At 37.2% G+C, this 13360-nt stretch overlaps 1 protein-coding gene across 6 annotated transcripts in view; it reads left to right on the top strand.

The window, feature by feature from the left end:
• The window catches only part of shc1 (SHC (Src homology 2 domain containing) transforming protein 1), a 102676-nt gene that overhangs the window by 56031 nt on the left and 33285 nt on the right, over positions 1-13360 (top strand). For all 6 annotated transcript variants that reach the window (XM_061982561.2, XM_061982562.2, XM_061982559.2 and 3 more), the window contains one exon: positions 11623-11742. In XM_061982561.2, coding sequence (XP_061838545.1) covers positions 11623-11742 — 120 coding nt within the window. The remainder of the gene's footprint in view (positions 1-11622; positions 11743-13360) is intronic.

The following is a 13360-nucleotide window of genomic DNA, read 5'->3' as shown; positions in this document are numbered from 1 at the left end:
TAGGGCGCATTGAAGGAGTCATATTATTTATTTATTTTTTCTAAATTGAAAACACTTCTTTGTGGTCTACATAACATGTAATGGTGGTTCTTTGGTCAAAATGTTGCATAAATTATGTTTTACTGATCATCTTCAAGCCGCTTTCTGACAGTCACTTCCAGATGCGCCGTTTTGTGGGCGGTCTTATTTAATTGGCTCACCTTCAGCAACGTCTTATCCCCGTCATCCTTGTTGTAGTGGTGTAGCGTGCAAGGACTGGAGTGGTAGAGTTGTCAAAAGATGGAGCTAACTGTTTAAATGACATTCAGACTTTAATTAAATCAATCACGGCGCAGCATCTCCTCATCCGGAAACAACAACAAGGCCGGACGGTCCCGTGAAAAACCGTCCGACCGGAACTCTCTAATAACTAAAGTTCCTTGGGTTATTAATATAAACTCACTATTCCGGTATGTTTTAGCGCTTTCATGGCGAGTTAACTGACAGATAGAAGTAAGAACTTTACACTAATTTATAATAGTTATGGCAACAGCGGAGGATGAATGTCCCATAATAAGAAGATAGAGAAAAAGAAGAAGCTTATTGACTACGGTGTACTACAAAGGCGAACGCGCGCAGTTTTTCAGGATATTTGCAGATCCCAAATACAGATCAGCAGGTACCAGAAGGTAAGAAAAGATTATTTTGCTTAATATTACCAAACAAAACGCCAGATAATATGTCTTACCTTATACACACACCATAATAATACTCGTATGTTTAATGCGCCGACAATCCATCAAGCGGTGCGGCTTCATAGCTTACCAAAGTCGTACTAAAACTTTTTGATAGATTTTTGAGCGCTGTGTGTAATGTTCTATATTTTCAATGGAACATATAAAATGTTGGTGTTGTTTACTTGAGTCATATTGCCATCATAGTGTAGTCTACACGTATCTCGTATGTTTGACTACCATCTACTGGTCACACTTATCATTACACCATGTAGCAAAATAAATTGCTTCGAGGTCGGTAAGCAAAACCAGAATTATTCCGTACATTAGGCGCACCGGGTTATAAGGCACACTGTCGAGTTTTGAGAACATTTTAAGTACGCCCTATAGTCCGGAAAATACGGCACTATACTGCCTTTGAAAAATACGGTACTTTGTAAATGTAAAGTGTATCACCGCGCACACACTCACCGAGTGCACAAGCAGAAACAGTTGAGGAGAGGAAAAGGCATTTCTACTGGTTAATAAAGAAGGTGCATGAAGCACAATATGGAAGTATTCGGGCTTCCAAACTATTAATCAAGGTGACACTTTGAACACGGAAGCGCCATGCTGCATGCAGTGCTTTAAAACATGCCCCGCCAAAGGTGGCGATTAGTATTACCACCTTTGTTTCAAGCTTAGGTAAACATTTAAATAACAAGCATTCAGACCTGCACAATGAGTTTAAAGGTAATATATTTAAATAACTAGCTCCTCTGTTGTACACATGTAGATACGTAGACGCGCACACAGCTGCTTGGCTTGATGCCAAATATTAGCGGAGTCCAATCTGCCCACGTAGCACAAACTAATGCAAGTGCCATTACTGAATTTTATAACAAATTGTTACAATTTGTGTTTATCTTTAACAATGTGTATTTTATCTGCTACATGTCTTATCTGTGTAGTTTCAGCCATGTAGTATTGTTTTAAGTATTTACTAATAATTGTATTTTTCTGAAAGCACAGAGTGGTAACAATAAATCATAAAGCATTAACTATAATGCCAGTAAAGCTTTTCTATTATATTCTAATCCTAGATTAAAGAAGGCTATATGTAAAATTAAAAATTGTAAATTGTTCTTTGAGTGCAACAAGAAAAGCCCAATGCGTTTATTGCCTTTTAATTTTAATCTTCGAAAATTGTTCTTTGAGTGCAATAAGAACCATATGTTTATTGTATCGTACGATTTTTAGTTAAAATGAAGCCAAAAATGTTTCGTTTTTTTCTTGTCCCCTTTATTTTAAAAAAGTACCTGTACCAAAATATTAGTATCGGGACAACCCTAGTAGGGATGTAAGGGTATTGTAAACATTGCGGTATTGGGGTATCAAAATCATCTCAATAATGCCATAACATAGTTGACGGTATAAAATGAAAACTATGTAGTTTTTTTCTGGCACTTATGAATTGGCAGGTCTAAAAAGTAAACCACATCCCCCACAAATTCCCTGCATAGCGCGTGTGCGAGGACAGTGTGTGGGAGGTCATAAAAGGGAAAGAAAGGATTGTTTTTTCGGACATTTCCTGAAATTTTCACAAAAATGTGTCCATAAAATTTTGAGTTATGTTGCTACCAGACAGACAAACAAACCTCTTTTGTTCGGAGCATTTCCAAGACGACAAAAAAGCTGGTCAAAATTTGCGTTGTTTTGACCCACATGTTTTTTTTTCTGTAACATTGAACCAACTCGAGGTTCAAATGGATCTGTTATCCAAGTTTTAAGTCAGAAATGCGCCGGCGGCAGTACGGACAAATACAACAGTTGGGTGACTCTACACACAGTAATATGAGAGGCTTCTTGATAAATCAGCACTTGGAAAATATATATGATGCCAGCAAGGCCGAGCATCAATTTGTGAGGTATTTACATTATTACAAGTTAAATTGTCAGTTTACTTTTGTGAGAATTAGCATTTTCAAGCCTGATGTAAATTGATGTCCACTACTGTCCACACTGTTTCCCTGCAGTTATAAGTTGAAATACACTAACGTGAACATTATTTTAGACTTGTTGCACTGATGTATACACTTGTTTGTAGTAATAAATATGATTAGAACATTTGAGCATTATGTTTGTGTTCACTTACAGTAAGTGTGTTTATCCTAAACATTCTTGCCACTTCATTTTACACACTATGACAATTTTATGTCTTTTTTGGGGCGAGGTTTTCACCACGGTAATATCGTTAATACTGTGATAATATTGTACCATGAGATTTTAATACTGTTACATCTACAGTATAGTAGTTATAATTAACATATATTTTTTCTTATCATTTTGCTCATGTGTATAATTATTATTATTGTACAAAATAACACAGGCCGTACAACAGTGGCAGCTGCTGGTCTTTCTAGTAGTGGAAGCTAATTTTCAGCTACTCTCTAAACAGAGAACAGTCTTCTAAATAGATTAAAAATATACAAAGATGCTAGATTTTACGAATAAACGTTACAAGAATTGTAAAATTCTCCAAATCAACATTGAACAACATTTCATTATTGCTGATTCGCTCATTTTGCTGTCAATCAAAAAGGGATTTAGCCTCAGACTGATCAGCATGTGACGTCCCGGCCAGCCAAGGCCAAGCCCACTTCACTACCAGAGACGCTCTGCGTCCATGGGCGGGACAACGCTGAGCACTTATGCAATGATTTTCTAGCTTGGCGGCAGTGGAATAACCCACTTTATGCTCCTCCGTTGAAGTCAATGGACGCTCGGCTTCAACGCTGTTTAGTGCACTGTGACGCTATCACAATAAATGAGAAGAAAGTCCAGTCAGTTTTCCCGCGTATCATTTAGTATTGCATTTTATTCCAACACAAGGTAATGAAAAGCACACATCTGTAATATTTGCACAAGATAGGTTGAAAAACATGGCTGTCATTATCGCTTACGGGAAGAATTGTTTTGGTTTTCATACCATTTGATTTTTCGGCGGATTGAGTTTTCACTGTATATTATTAGATACAGCACACATTTGTTTTGTCACCTTTAATACAAGCAATAATATTAATGTTTTAGATATCTTAGCATATACAGTAAAACCCCCTGCGATGAGGTGGCGACTTGTCCAGGGTTTACCCCGCCTTCCGCCCGATTGTAGCTGAGATAGGCTCCAGCGCCCCCCGCGACCCTGAAGGGAATAAGCGGTAGAAAATGGATGGATGGATATACAGTAAAACCTTTAACTAATTGGTTCTTCAACATGGTTCGCAAAATAATCGGTTCGAGCCTCGACAATAGTCCCTGTATTAGTAAAAACTGCACACTTTGAGAACACTATGATGTTTATGTATGTGTATGTATATGTATATATGTATGTATGTGTGTATGTATGTATGTGTGTGTGTGTGTATATATATATATATATATATATATATATATACATATACGTGTGTGTGTGTGTATATAAATGTGTACGTGTATATATATTTAGTAAAAACTGCACACTTTGAGAACACTATGATGTTTATATATGTATATATATATACACATATATATACATACATATATATATATATATATACATACATACATACATACATACATACATACACATATATATATATATATATATATATATATATATATACATACCTGCCAACTACTCCGGTTTTCCCGTAATTAGTACGGTTTTCATCAACCTATTCCGGGTTACGGTTGCAGTGATAAAAAATACGTTTTTTCATTAATTAAAAAAAAAAATTTTTTTTAAATGCGCGAGGCTATTTATAGCACCGCTGCCAAGCACGAGGCCATTGTTTCCAAACGAGCGAACGATCATGGAATCAGCCGGAGAAAAATCGCAAACGAGTCTTAAACCGAAAAGAAAACTGCAGTCATTCCGTGAAGAATATTCAAAAGCCTATCCGGGAATAATTATCCGTTCCAAAGAGGGTGAAAACTACGCGAATTGCACCTTGTGCAGACAAGATTTTTCAATCGGACACGGAGGAAATAGCGATGTAAAAGACCACGTTGGGACAAAAAAACACAAGTCTAATGCCGTTGCTAGCGATACAAGTGGAAAACTTTCAACGTTTTTCGGATTTTAGCCACAAAAAGGTAATGACACCAATGTTATCTATTGGAATTGTTTAGTACTGTTAAAAGTGTTTATACTATTTATGCTTTCAAGTCCAAGTTGAAGAAATCTTGTTAAATGTTGACAGCATAACTACCAAAATACAGAAGTATGTCCTTAATATTTTTGCAGTGCTATTTCTGTTGAAAAGTTAAAATGATTACATTAGAGATGTGATGTGCCACTTTTCAAGTGTCTGATGGCTTAAATTAATTTTCATTAATTTTTCATATTTTGAATTCTTTTGAAAGGCTTACAAAAAAACTACATTTGAATTGTAATTCCATGCTATTGACAGGACTATTAATTTTAATGAAGTTAGCTTACCATGTTTACAGTATGGTAATTGTGATAGAAATGTGAATTTTAGGCACAGAATATTTTTTACAATTGAACAAGGCAGTAGATTATACAAGCTTGGACAGAAAGTTAATAATAAATAATGATAAATGGGTTGTACTTGTATAGCGCTTTTCTACCTTCAAGGTACTCAAAGCGCTTTGACACTACTTCCACATTTACCCATTCACACACACATTCACACACTGATGGAGGGAGCTGCCATGCAAGGCGCTAACCAGCACCCATCAGGAGCAAGGGTGAAGTGTCTTGCTCAGGACACAACGGACATGACGAGGTTGGTACTAGGTGGGGATTGAACCAGGGACCCTCGGGTCGCGCACAGTCACTCTCCCACTGCGCCACGCCACCAATTTTTTTTTAATGGAATTGTTTAGTACTGTTTCACCATTTGTTTACTGTAAAAAGTGTTTATACTGTTTATACTTTCAATTAACAAATTGAAGTCTTGTGAAAGGTTGACAGGATAACTGGCATTAACTGTCAAAATAATTTCAAACTATTGAAGTTAGCTTACAGAATAAACATGTCAATCAACCCATATGATTTTTGCTGTAATATTTTTGTTTTGAAAAGTCACTGTGACTGATAGAAAAGTGATGGTTTTAGCAACATTTTAACCTGTCTGAATGCTAATAATCATTTTGCGTCGGGGGGCGAAGCCTGAACCCCCCCACCAGGACTTTGTCCTGGACCTACCGGGGCCTGCGGCCCCTGGACCCTGGGTACTAGGTTTTTCTGATTTCAAAAGTTGGCAGGTATGTATATATATATATATATGTATATATATATGTATGTATGTATGTATGTATGTATGTATATATCAGTGACGTGCGGTGAGGTTCATGGCTGGTAAGGCACTGACTTCATCACAGTCAGATTTACAAACATATGAACCCTAAAGAGTATCTTATTCACCATTTGATTGGCAGCAGTTAACAGGTTATGTTTAATATATATATATATATATATATATATATATATATATATATATATATATATATATATAAAACCATCATAAGGTAGTAATGGCTCAACAATCTTTTTTTATCCAAACACATCATCACAGCAAGCTTAAATGTCAACACACTTATTGGTGCGCACCAAAAACAAAAAAAGGACAATCATTTTACCTTGTCTGAGAATATTTATGGCATTGTTGAACAGTAAGGAGTTTTTGGAGTGATAAACGAGCAGTGCCTTCATGTAGTCACTGCTAGCGTTAGCACAAATTATCATTGTGAGGTGATCACTCATCGGCTTGTGTCACTGTGGTGCCTTCTCCTTTGCTGTAATAAAGGTCCGCTGTTGCATCTTTTTCGGTCTCATCACAATTAAAGACTCATGCGGAACAAAGCCCCATTTGCTGATAAAATCTTCGAACTGGTGCCAATATACTTGTGGCGGTGGTGGCGTGGCTAGTGGTGTGGTGCCGCAAGCCATAGGCTAACTTGCTAAAACGTTAGCTCAAAGCGGTTGTCTAGCAACCCGAAGCCAGAATTCAGACACAATTGTTTTTTGTAAACATTTGTTTATTGGATTTTTGACATATACAGTCCAGAATTACAATTTCACACATGTCAAATAGGGATGTCCAATAATGGCTTTTTTGCCAATATCCGATATTCCGATATTGTCCAACTCTTAATTACCGATACCGATATCAACCGGTGTCTCTAATGTCAAATGTTAATTTTTGTAGAGTTTAGACACATTTAAAGCGTTTCTGATCACACAAAGTGATCTCTAAGACAGGCTGACACAGCTCTGACCAGTGCAAGGTACGACTATCATGGCAACAAACTCGTCAGAAGTGCCGTTGGCCGTCCAAGCTCGTCGGAATGGCCACGCCTGTGTGTACAGGATGTGACGTAAGGGGCCCCGCCTCTTCAAAATGGCCGTGTCGCATGTACAGAAAGTGATGTCATCAAAAAGGCAGCCCCTGATGGCGTCAAGCAGCATGCAAAATTAATGAACAAACCGTTCTTACGCCGAGACATGGTTCACACACAGGCATATTTGGCACAATGTAAACGTTTGTAAACAGAATCGAGGTTCGGCTGTATTGACATACACTGGGTGGTTTTAAAATTGTGACAGGACGTTTCTACACTGGTTAGACATGGAGTTCGCCATGGTAGTAGAAGTGTTTTAAATGTAGAAAAATAATCGTATTATGACACCTTTTAAAGCAAGCAGCAGGGTGTGAAGTTTAACACCTGACACCCACATCTCCTGTCCTGTTGTGTTGAATGCAAATGTCACTCTCCGACTACTATGCACACCACACATATAATTATCCAGTATGCCCTGTTGCGCTGTACAATAGTCAGTGTTAAGTTGACTTAGATTGGGGGTGTAAAGGTACATGTATTTGTATTCAGATTTTTTGGTACGGAACTTTCAGTTTGGGTGTACTGCTTTCTCAATCAGTACACATTATAAATGAGAAACAAGAAGTGTGGCTTATGTCAGGCGTCTACTTGATAACCAAATGCTGTGCAGCCTTAAGCCTCATGGCCAGCGGTTGTGCCAAGAAGTGGGTAGATTTTGAAAACCCTCTTCCATCGCAAAAAATGTCCTGTTTGTGAACAACATGCCTTTTTGGTAAATGACGTAAACAGACAAGGACAATTGGATGAGATGAGAGTAGTGTGCCACTATTGTTTGGTTGAGAATGGGGACACAGCAACAATCAAACTGGAACTCTCTTTGCTGGACCTGAATAAATGAGGGTCTACAATCGACTAAAAATGACAAATCACACGATTCATATTGTTAATGTTGCACTTTGTCTGCATTGTTGCTGTCCAAAGTGCAGCCATCTTAACCCTTTGCTTGTTTTTTTTTACTGTCCCTGGCATATTCTAAAAATAAAACTAAGTTGTTGTTAATTAAATATATTATTTTTATGATATATTACACTATTTAGCTTTTAACCTAGAAAGCAAAGCTGATAAATCTAGGCCAATATAATACCATATATTTTTCATGAACTGCGTGATATTTTTGGGGGTTTTGTATTGCTTTCCTGTGTTATGTGTACTTTCCTGTCTAGCATGTTTTGTTCCACTTCCTGTTTTGGTTATGTCTTCTGTGGCTTAACCCCTGCTACTCTCCTCACCTGCCTCTGATTAGTGATCAGGAGAATCACCTACCTCTGATCACTGATCAGAGGGATGTATATGCCAGCCTCGCTTCGCAGTCGGGACTGAATTATTGCTTTGTTTGTTTCATTGACATGCTTGTGTTTATGCTTCCGGTGCACTTCCCTGCTGCACAATTTGTTTTGAGTAATTTTATACAATGCAATACATCTTAGGGTGACAACTACCGCAACCATGCGCAACCGTAACAATATTGCCCTTTCCTAACTAGAGATCAGCCGATTATCGGCGCAGATATTTGGCATTTTGATGTACCGGTATATTGGTATTGGCCTTTTTATTTTTTTATTTTTACAACTACAACATAACTACATAAGCAGATAAAATATAATTACACCTATGATACTAGTACCGTATTTTCCGGACTATAAGGCGCACTTAAAAAAAATGTTGTCTCAAAACTCGGCAGTGCGCCTTATAACCCGGTGCGCCTAATGTACGGAATAATTCTGGTTGTGCTTACCGACCTCGAAGTAGATGGCAGTCAAACATAAAAGAGATACGTGTAGACTGCACTAGGATGGCAATATGACTCAAGTAAACTACACCAATATGTTCCATTGAAAATATAGAACATTACACACGGCGCTCAAAAATCTGTGAAAATGTTTTAGTACGACTTTGGTAAGCTATGAAGCCGCACCGCTTGATGGATTGTACTGTGCTTCAACATAGGAGTATTATTATGGTGTGTGTATAAGGTAAGACATATTATATGGCGTTTTGTTTCGCAACATTATGCAAAAGCAACTTTTCTCACAAGTTTTTTACGAGTAGATCCTGAAAAATTGTGCGCGTACCCCCCTGGGGTACTGGGATCCGGTGCGCCTTATATATGAAAAAAGATTGAAAATAGACCATTCATCGGCAGTGCGCCTTTTAATCCGGTGTGCCCTATGGTTCGGAAAATACGGTAGTTAGTATTTTTTTAAATTGTGTATTAGATAGTAATAACCACTGCTCAAGCACGCGTTTGCTCTGCATTAGAAAACTGGAGCCCATTTTTTTTTATTCTTTTAAGAATAAAAATTACTCCCATTGTCAATAATTCTCTCCAAATGTTTTGATACCAGACAGGTCATTTTTTAGAGTGCTTGTGAGAATTCCTTCTGCTGTCTACTCACACAGCCACACCAGCCCACCCCTCCCTTTCTCTCTTTCTTATGTCGCCTACAGTACATCTCCTTTGCCTACCAAAACGTAATTTTTTTGTCGTGAAAACAAGTTTTTGCCCTTTTTTCCTGGGGTCTTCTTATCCTGTTTTTTTTTTTGTTTTCGCTACTGCAGCGATCGAGTCGCTTGACAGGCTGCGCCAACACTAGGAACGTGGGCTCATTAAAGGAGCACTGCGAGTTTCATGTTCCGCGATTCAATCAAATAACGCGATAGAGATGGATGGACATGAACACGACAGAAAAGATATCTCAGCCAAAAATCCCATTTTTGTGTAAATATCTGGACAAATAGGAGATTATTATATCATTAAAGAAGAGCAGGCAGCAACTTACACATTCCTATACTTTCTATAACATCCTGGAAGAAATTATGTCAGCAAGCTTTAGTGTCTCAACTATAATCTACATGAAGGAGCACAGAATAGTTTTTATATGAATGTTAAAAAAATTTGAGGGGTCCTCACGGTGACATTTTTAAATGTATTTAATCCATAAACTGCTATGAAATTGTAATAAGATGAATATATAGTTATTATGATGGAGAGACATCCCACAGTTTTCCAGTTTTCCTCAGAGATTTCCCATATTTTGAAATGTTCCTCTGACGCGCAACATCAGACACATGTAATAAATGTGTTTGTGAAATTCCCTGATGTTTGTTGCTGCTTAATAACCACAACATTAGCGCTGCATAAAACATGTTGCTACTGAGCTGACGTTTCCTTAAAAAATGAAGTTAGAAAACAACTTAAAGCCTTGTGCAGCTGTTGACTGACATATACTATTCATGTTCAAATACCTTTTACTGCAAATGAAAACTGGCTCCATATATTGGTTACTGGCCTCCTTGACTAATTGGTATCAGCCCAAAAAAAACATATCGGTCGAGCTCTCATATTCAAGCATCATATCAAAAGTGGACCTAATAGCCTTCAAATGATGTGTTTAATAGATCTGAAGTGTGAGATATTTCTCTGTATGCGTATGTATGTATGTGCGTGCTTATGTATGAATGTATGTATGTATGTACAGTGCAGGCCGAAAGTTTGGACACACCTTCTCATTTCAATGTGTTTTCTTTATTTTAATGACTATTTACATTGTAGATTGTCACTGAAGGCATCAAAACAATGACACCTGTGAAGTGAAAACCATTTCAGGTGACTACCTCTTGAAGCGCATCGAGAGAATGCCAAGAGTGTGCAAAACAGTAATCAGAGCAAAGGGTATACAGCAAAGAATATAAAACATGTTTTCAGTTATTTCACCTGTTTTTGTTAAGTACATAACTCCACATGTGTTCATTCATAGTTTTGATGCCTTCAGAAAGAAAACGCATTGAATGAGAAGGTGTGTCCAAACTTTGGGCCTGTACTGTATGTGCGTATGTATGCATGGATGTACATGTATGCATGTATAAATGTACGTCTGTGTGTATGTTCTTTGCCTTACTCTACTGAAAATGACCCGAATCGTGACCTCAGAACCGAGGTACGTACAGACCTGTGATCGTAGCGTACCATTACAACTAGTGGTTGGGGTAGTGTGGTGGGTTTGTGTGGAAGAAGACTAGAGATGCGCTTTAACAGCCGCCTGCGCTCATTATTGCCTTAAAACTAAAAGACAGGTGGCGGTGTTCACTGGCCTGGTGCCACGACACTGTTTGACCAAGGAATGTCCTGCATGGAGTAGAACATGGCAGACACAACACTATTACATTGTGAAGCTGGCTTAAAAGCCTTGAATTATTCTAATGTATGGTTATTCTAGCCTATGTGGGTATTGTTCTTACAAACATACTAGCTAAAGTATATGAACGAAAACCACAAGCCGAGGAGCAGGCTGACAAAATGTTGTGTGAGTGTGATGTTCTTGGCCCGGACTTTGTGGATCGCTCCATCAACAGTTGGCCTTGCACAGCAGACAGGATCACTTTCACAATTGCAGCTGTTCTCCTTAGCACCGCCCACCCCACTCCCAGTCACGAGCTTTTGACACACACAGAAACTTGTCAACAATTAAAAAAAATCCTAACCCTTATTTACCTCGCCAAATTGTTTTGTTTACTCTTTCAGCCTTCCTCACGCTGCCTCACGTCTATTCTGGGCAAAAGTAACCTGCAGTTTGCTGGCATGACAATCAGCCTTACCATCTCCACCAGCAGCCTCAACCTGCTGGCGTCCGACTGCAAACAGGTGGGGGCCTGCTTACACACACACACACACACACACACACACACACACACACACACACTGCAGTATTGTTTGTGCCATACTAACAATATGTCCTTATTACCGTAACAATCCAAATAACATTCAGCAGTAGTCATAGCTAAAACTCATAGAGCGTTGTACACAAGCATTGAACTCAAGTGGGTGTTGCATAACTTCCCAGGCAAACACTCAAATTATGGCAGAGTAGCAACATTTAGCATCTTCAGGTCAAATTCCAGAAAGAAACGCCCACATAGGGATGTAACATGGTTATGCATCTGCGGTCAAGTACACTAAATGTTAATATAAAGCTTCTTAACATTTTACAGTCATAGAAAAAATAGGAGACCTTTTTCCACCGCAATAACTTTTTCCAATTTACCCAGGTAAATTGAGTACTCCCCTGCGTCTCAACCACTTTGAACGCTGATTGAATGAACACATTTGAGGTGTTTCCAAAACTTTGCATTCAATGTTTCACCCGCCATTACTGTAGGCGAGGACAACTTTTTTATGTCTTATTTATTGTGTATTTATAATACAACATACTTGACAATGGAGAGAAAGATGCACGAAAGTAACGATTTGGGGGAACTTTTGTGTGCTGAATATCGATGATTAGTGGGATTATCTTGGAGTGTTTACACCTAGCCGTAGCTGTCCATTAACTTCAGTTCAGGGTAGTTTAAACAAATCAGGCTGATGGCGTAAGGATGAGTGGTATCATACATTTCTACACAGATACCATGTAAGAAAACAAGACAATATTTGTTCGTATTTATTTTACGAAAGTGTAAAGAAATACAAAGCAAAAATATAAAACGATATTGTTTGAAAACAAAGTGAAACAAACGTTATATAACAAATACAGGCTCTTGTCCACAGTGTCCAACAGTCAGAAAGTTGTTCATCAGTGAATGATGAATTCATGAGTGTTAAGTGATTCCTTATGATTCATTTCACCTGTAGATAACAATATATAAATAATAATAGTCAGTGATTATCTCACGGCGACAACATAAATACATCAGATTTAGCGTTAGCATGTTAGCATTAGCATTTAGTTCACTCCGGTTAAGACAAATAACTACACAAATGGCGTGTCACTGACTACCGTATTTCCCGGTCTGCAGGACGTATCGGTATATAAACCGCACCCACTAAATTTTAGAAGAAAAATGTTTATGTATATACATATATATATATACATACAGTATATATGTATGTATATATATATATGTATGTATGTATGTATATGTATATATATATATATATATATATATATATATATATATATATATATATATATATATATATATATACATATGTATATATATATATATATATACATATGTATATATATATATATATATATACACATATGTATGTATATATATATATATATATACATATGTATGTATATATATATATATATATATATATGTATGTATATATATGTATACATATGTATATGTATATATATATATATATATATATGTATGTATATATATATATATATATATACATATGTATATATATATATATATATATATATATATATATATTCGCCGCATTGAAAGATTTTGTAAATGTTTATTTA

Source organism: Nerophis lumbriciformis, linkage group LG21 (genome assembly GCF_033978685.3).
Source record: "Nerophis lumbriciformis linkage group LG21, RoL_Nlum_v2.1, whole genome shotgun sequence".
In the NCBI taxonomy this organism is placed as follows: domain Eukaryota; kingdom Metazoa; phylum Chordata; class Actinopteri; order Syngnathiformes; family Syngnathidae; genus Nerophis; species Nerophis lumbriciformis.
The sequence above is the reverse complement of the archived record's forward strand: the minus strand, read 5'-3'. Positions and strand labels throughout refer to the sequence as shown.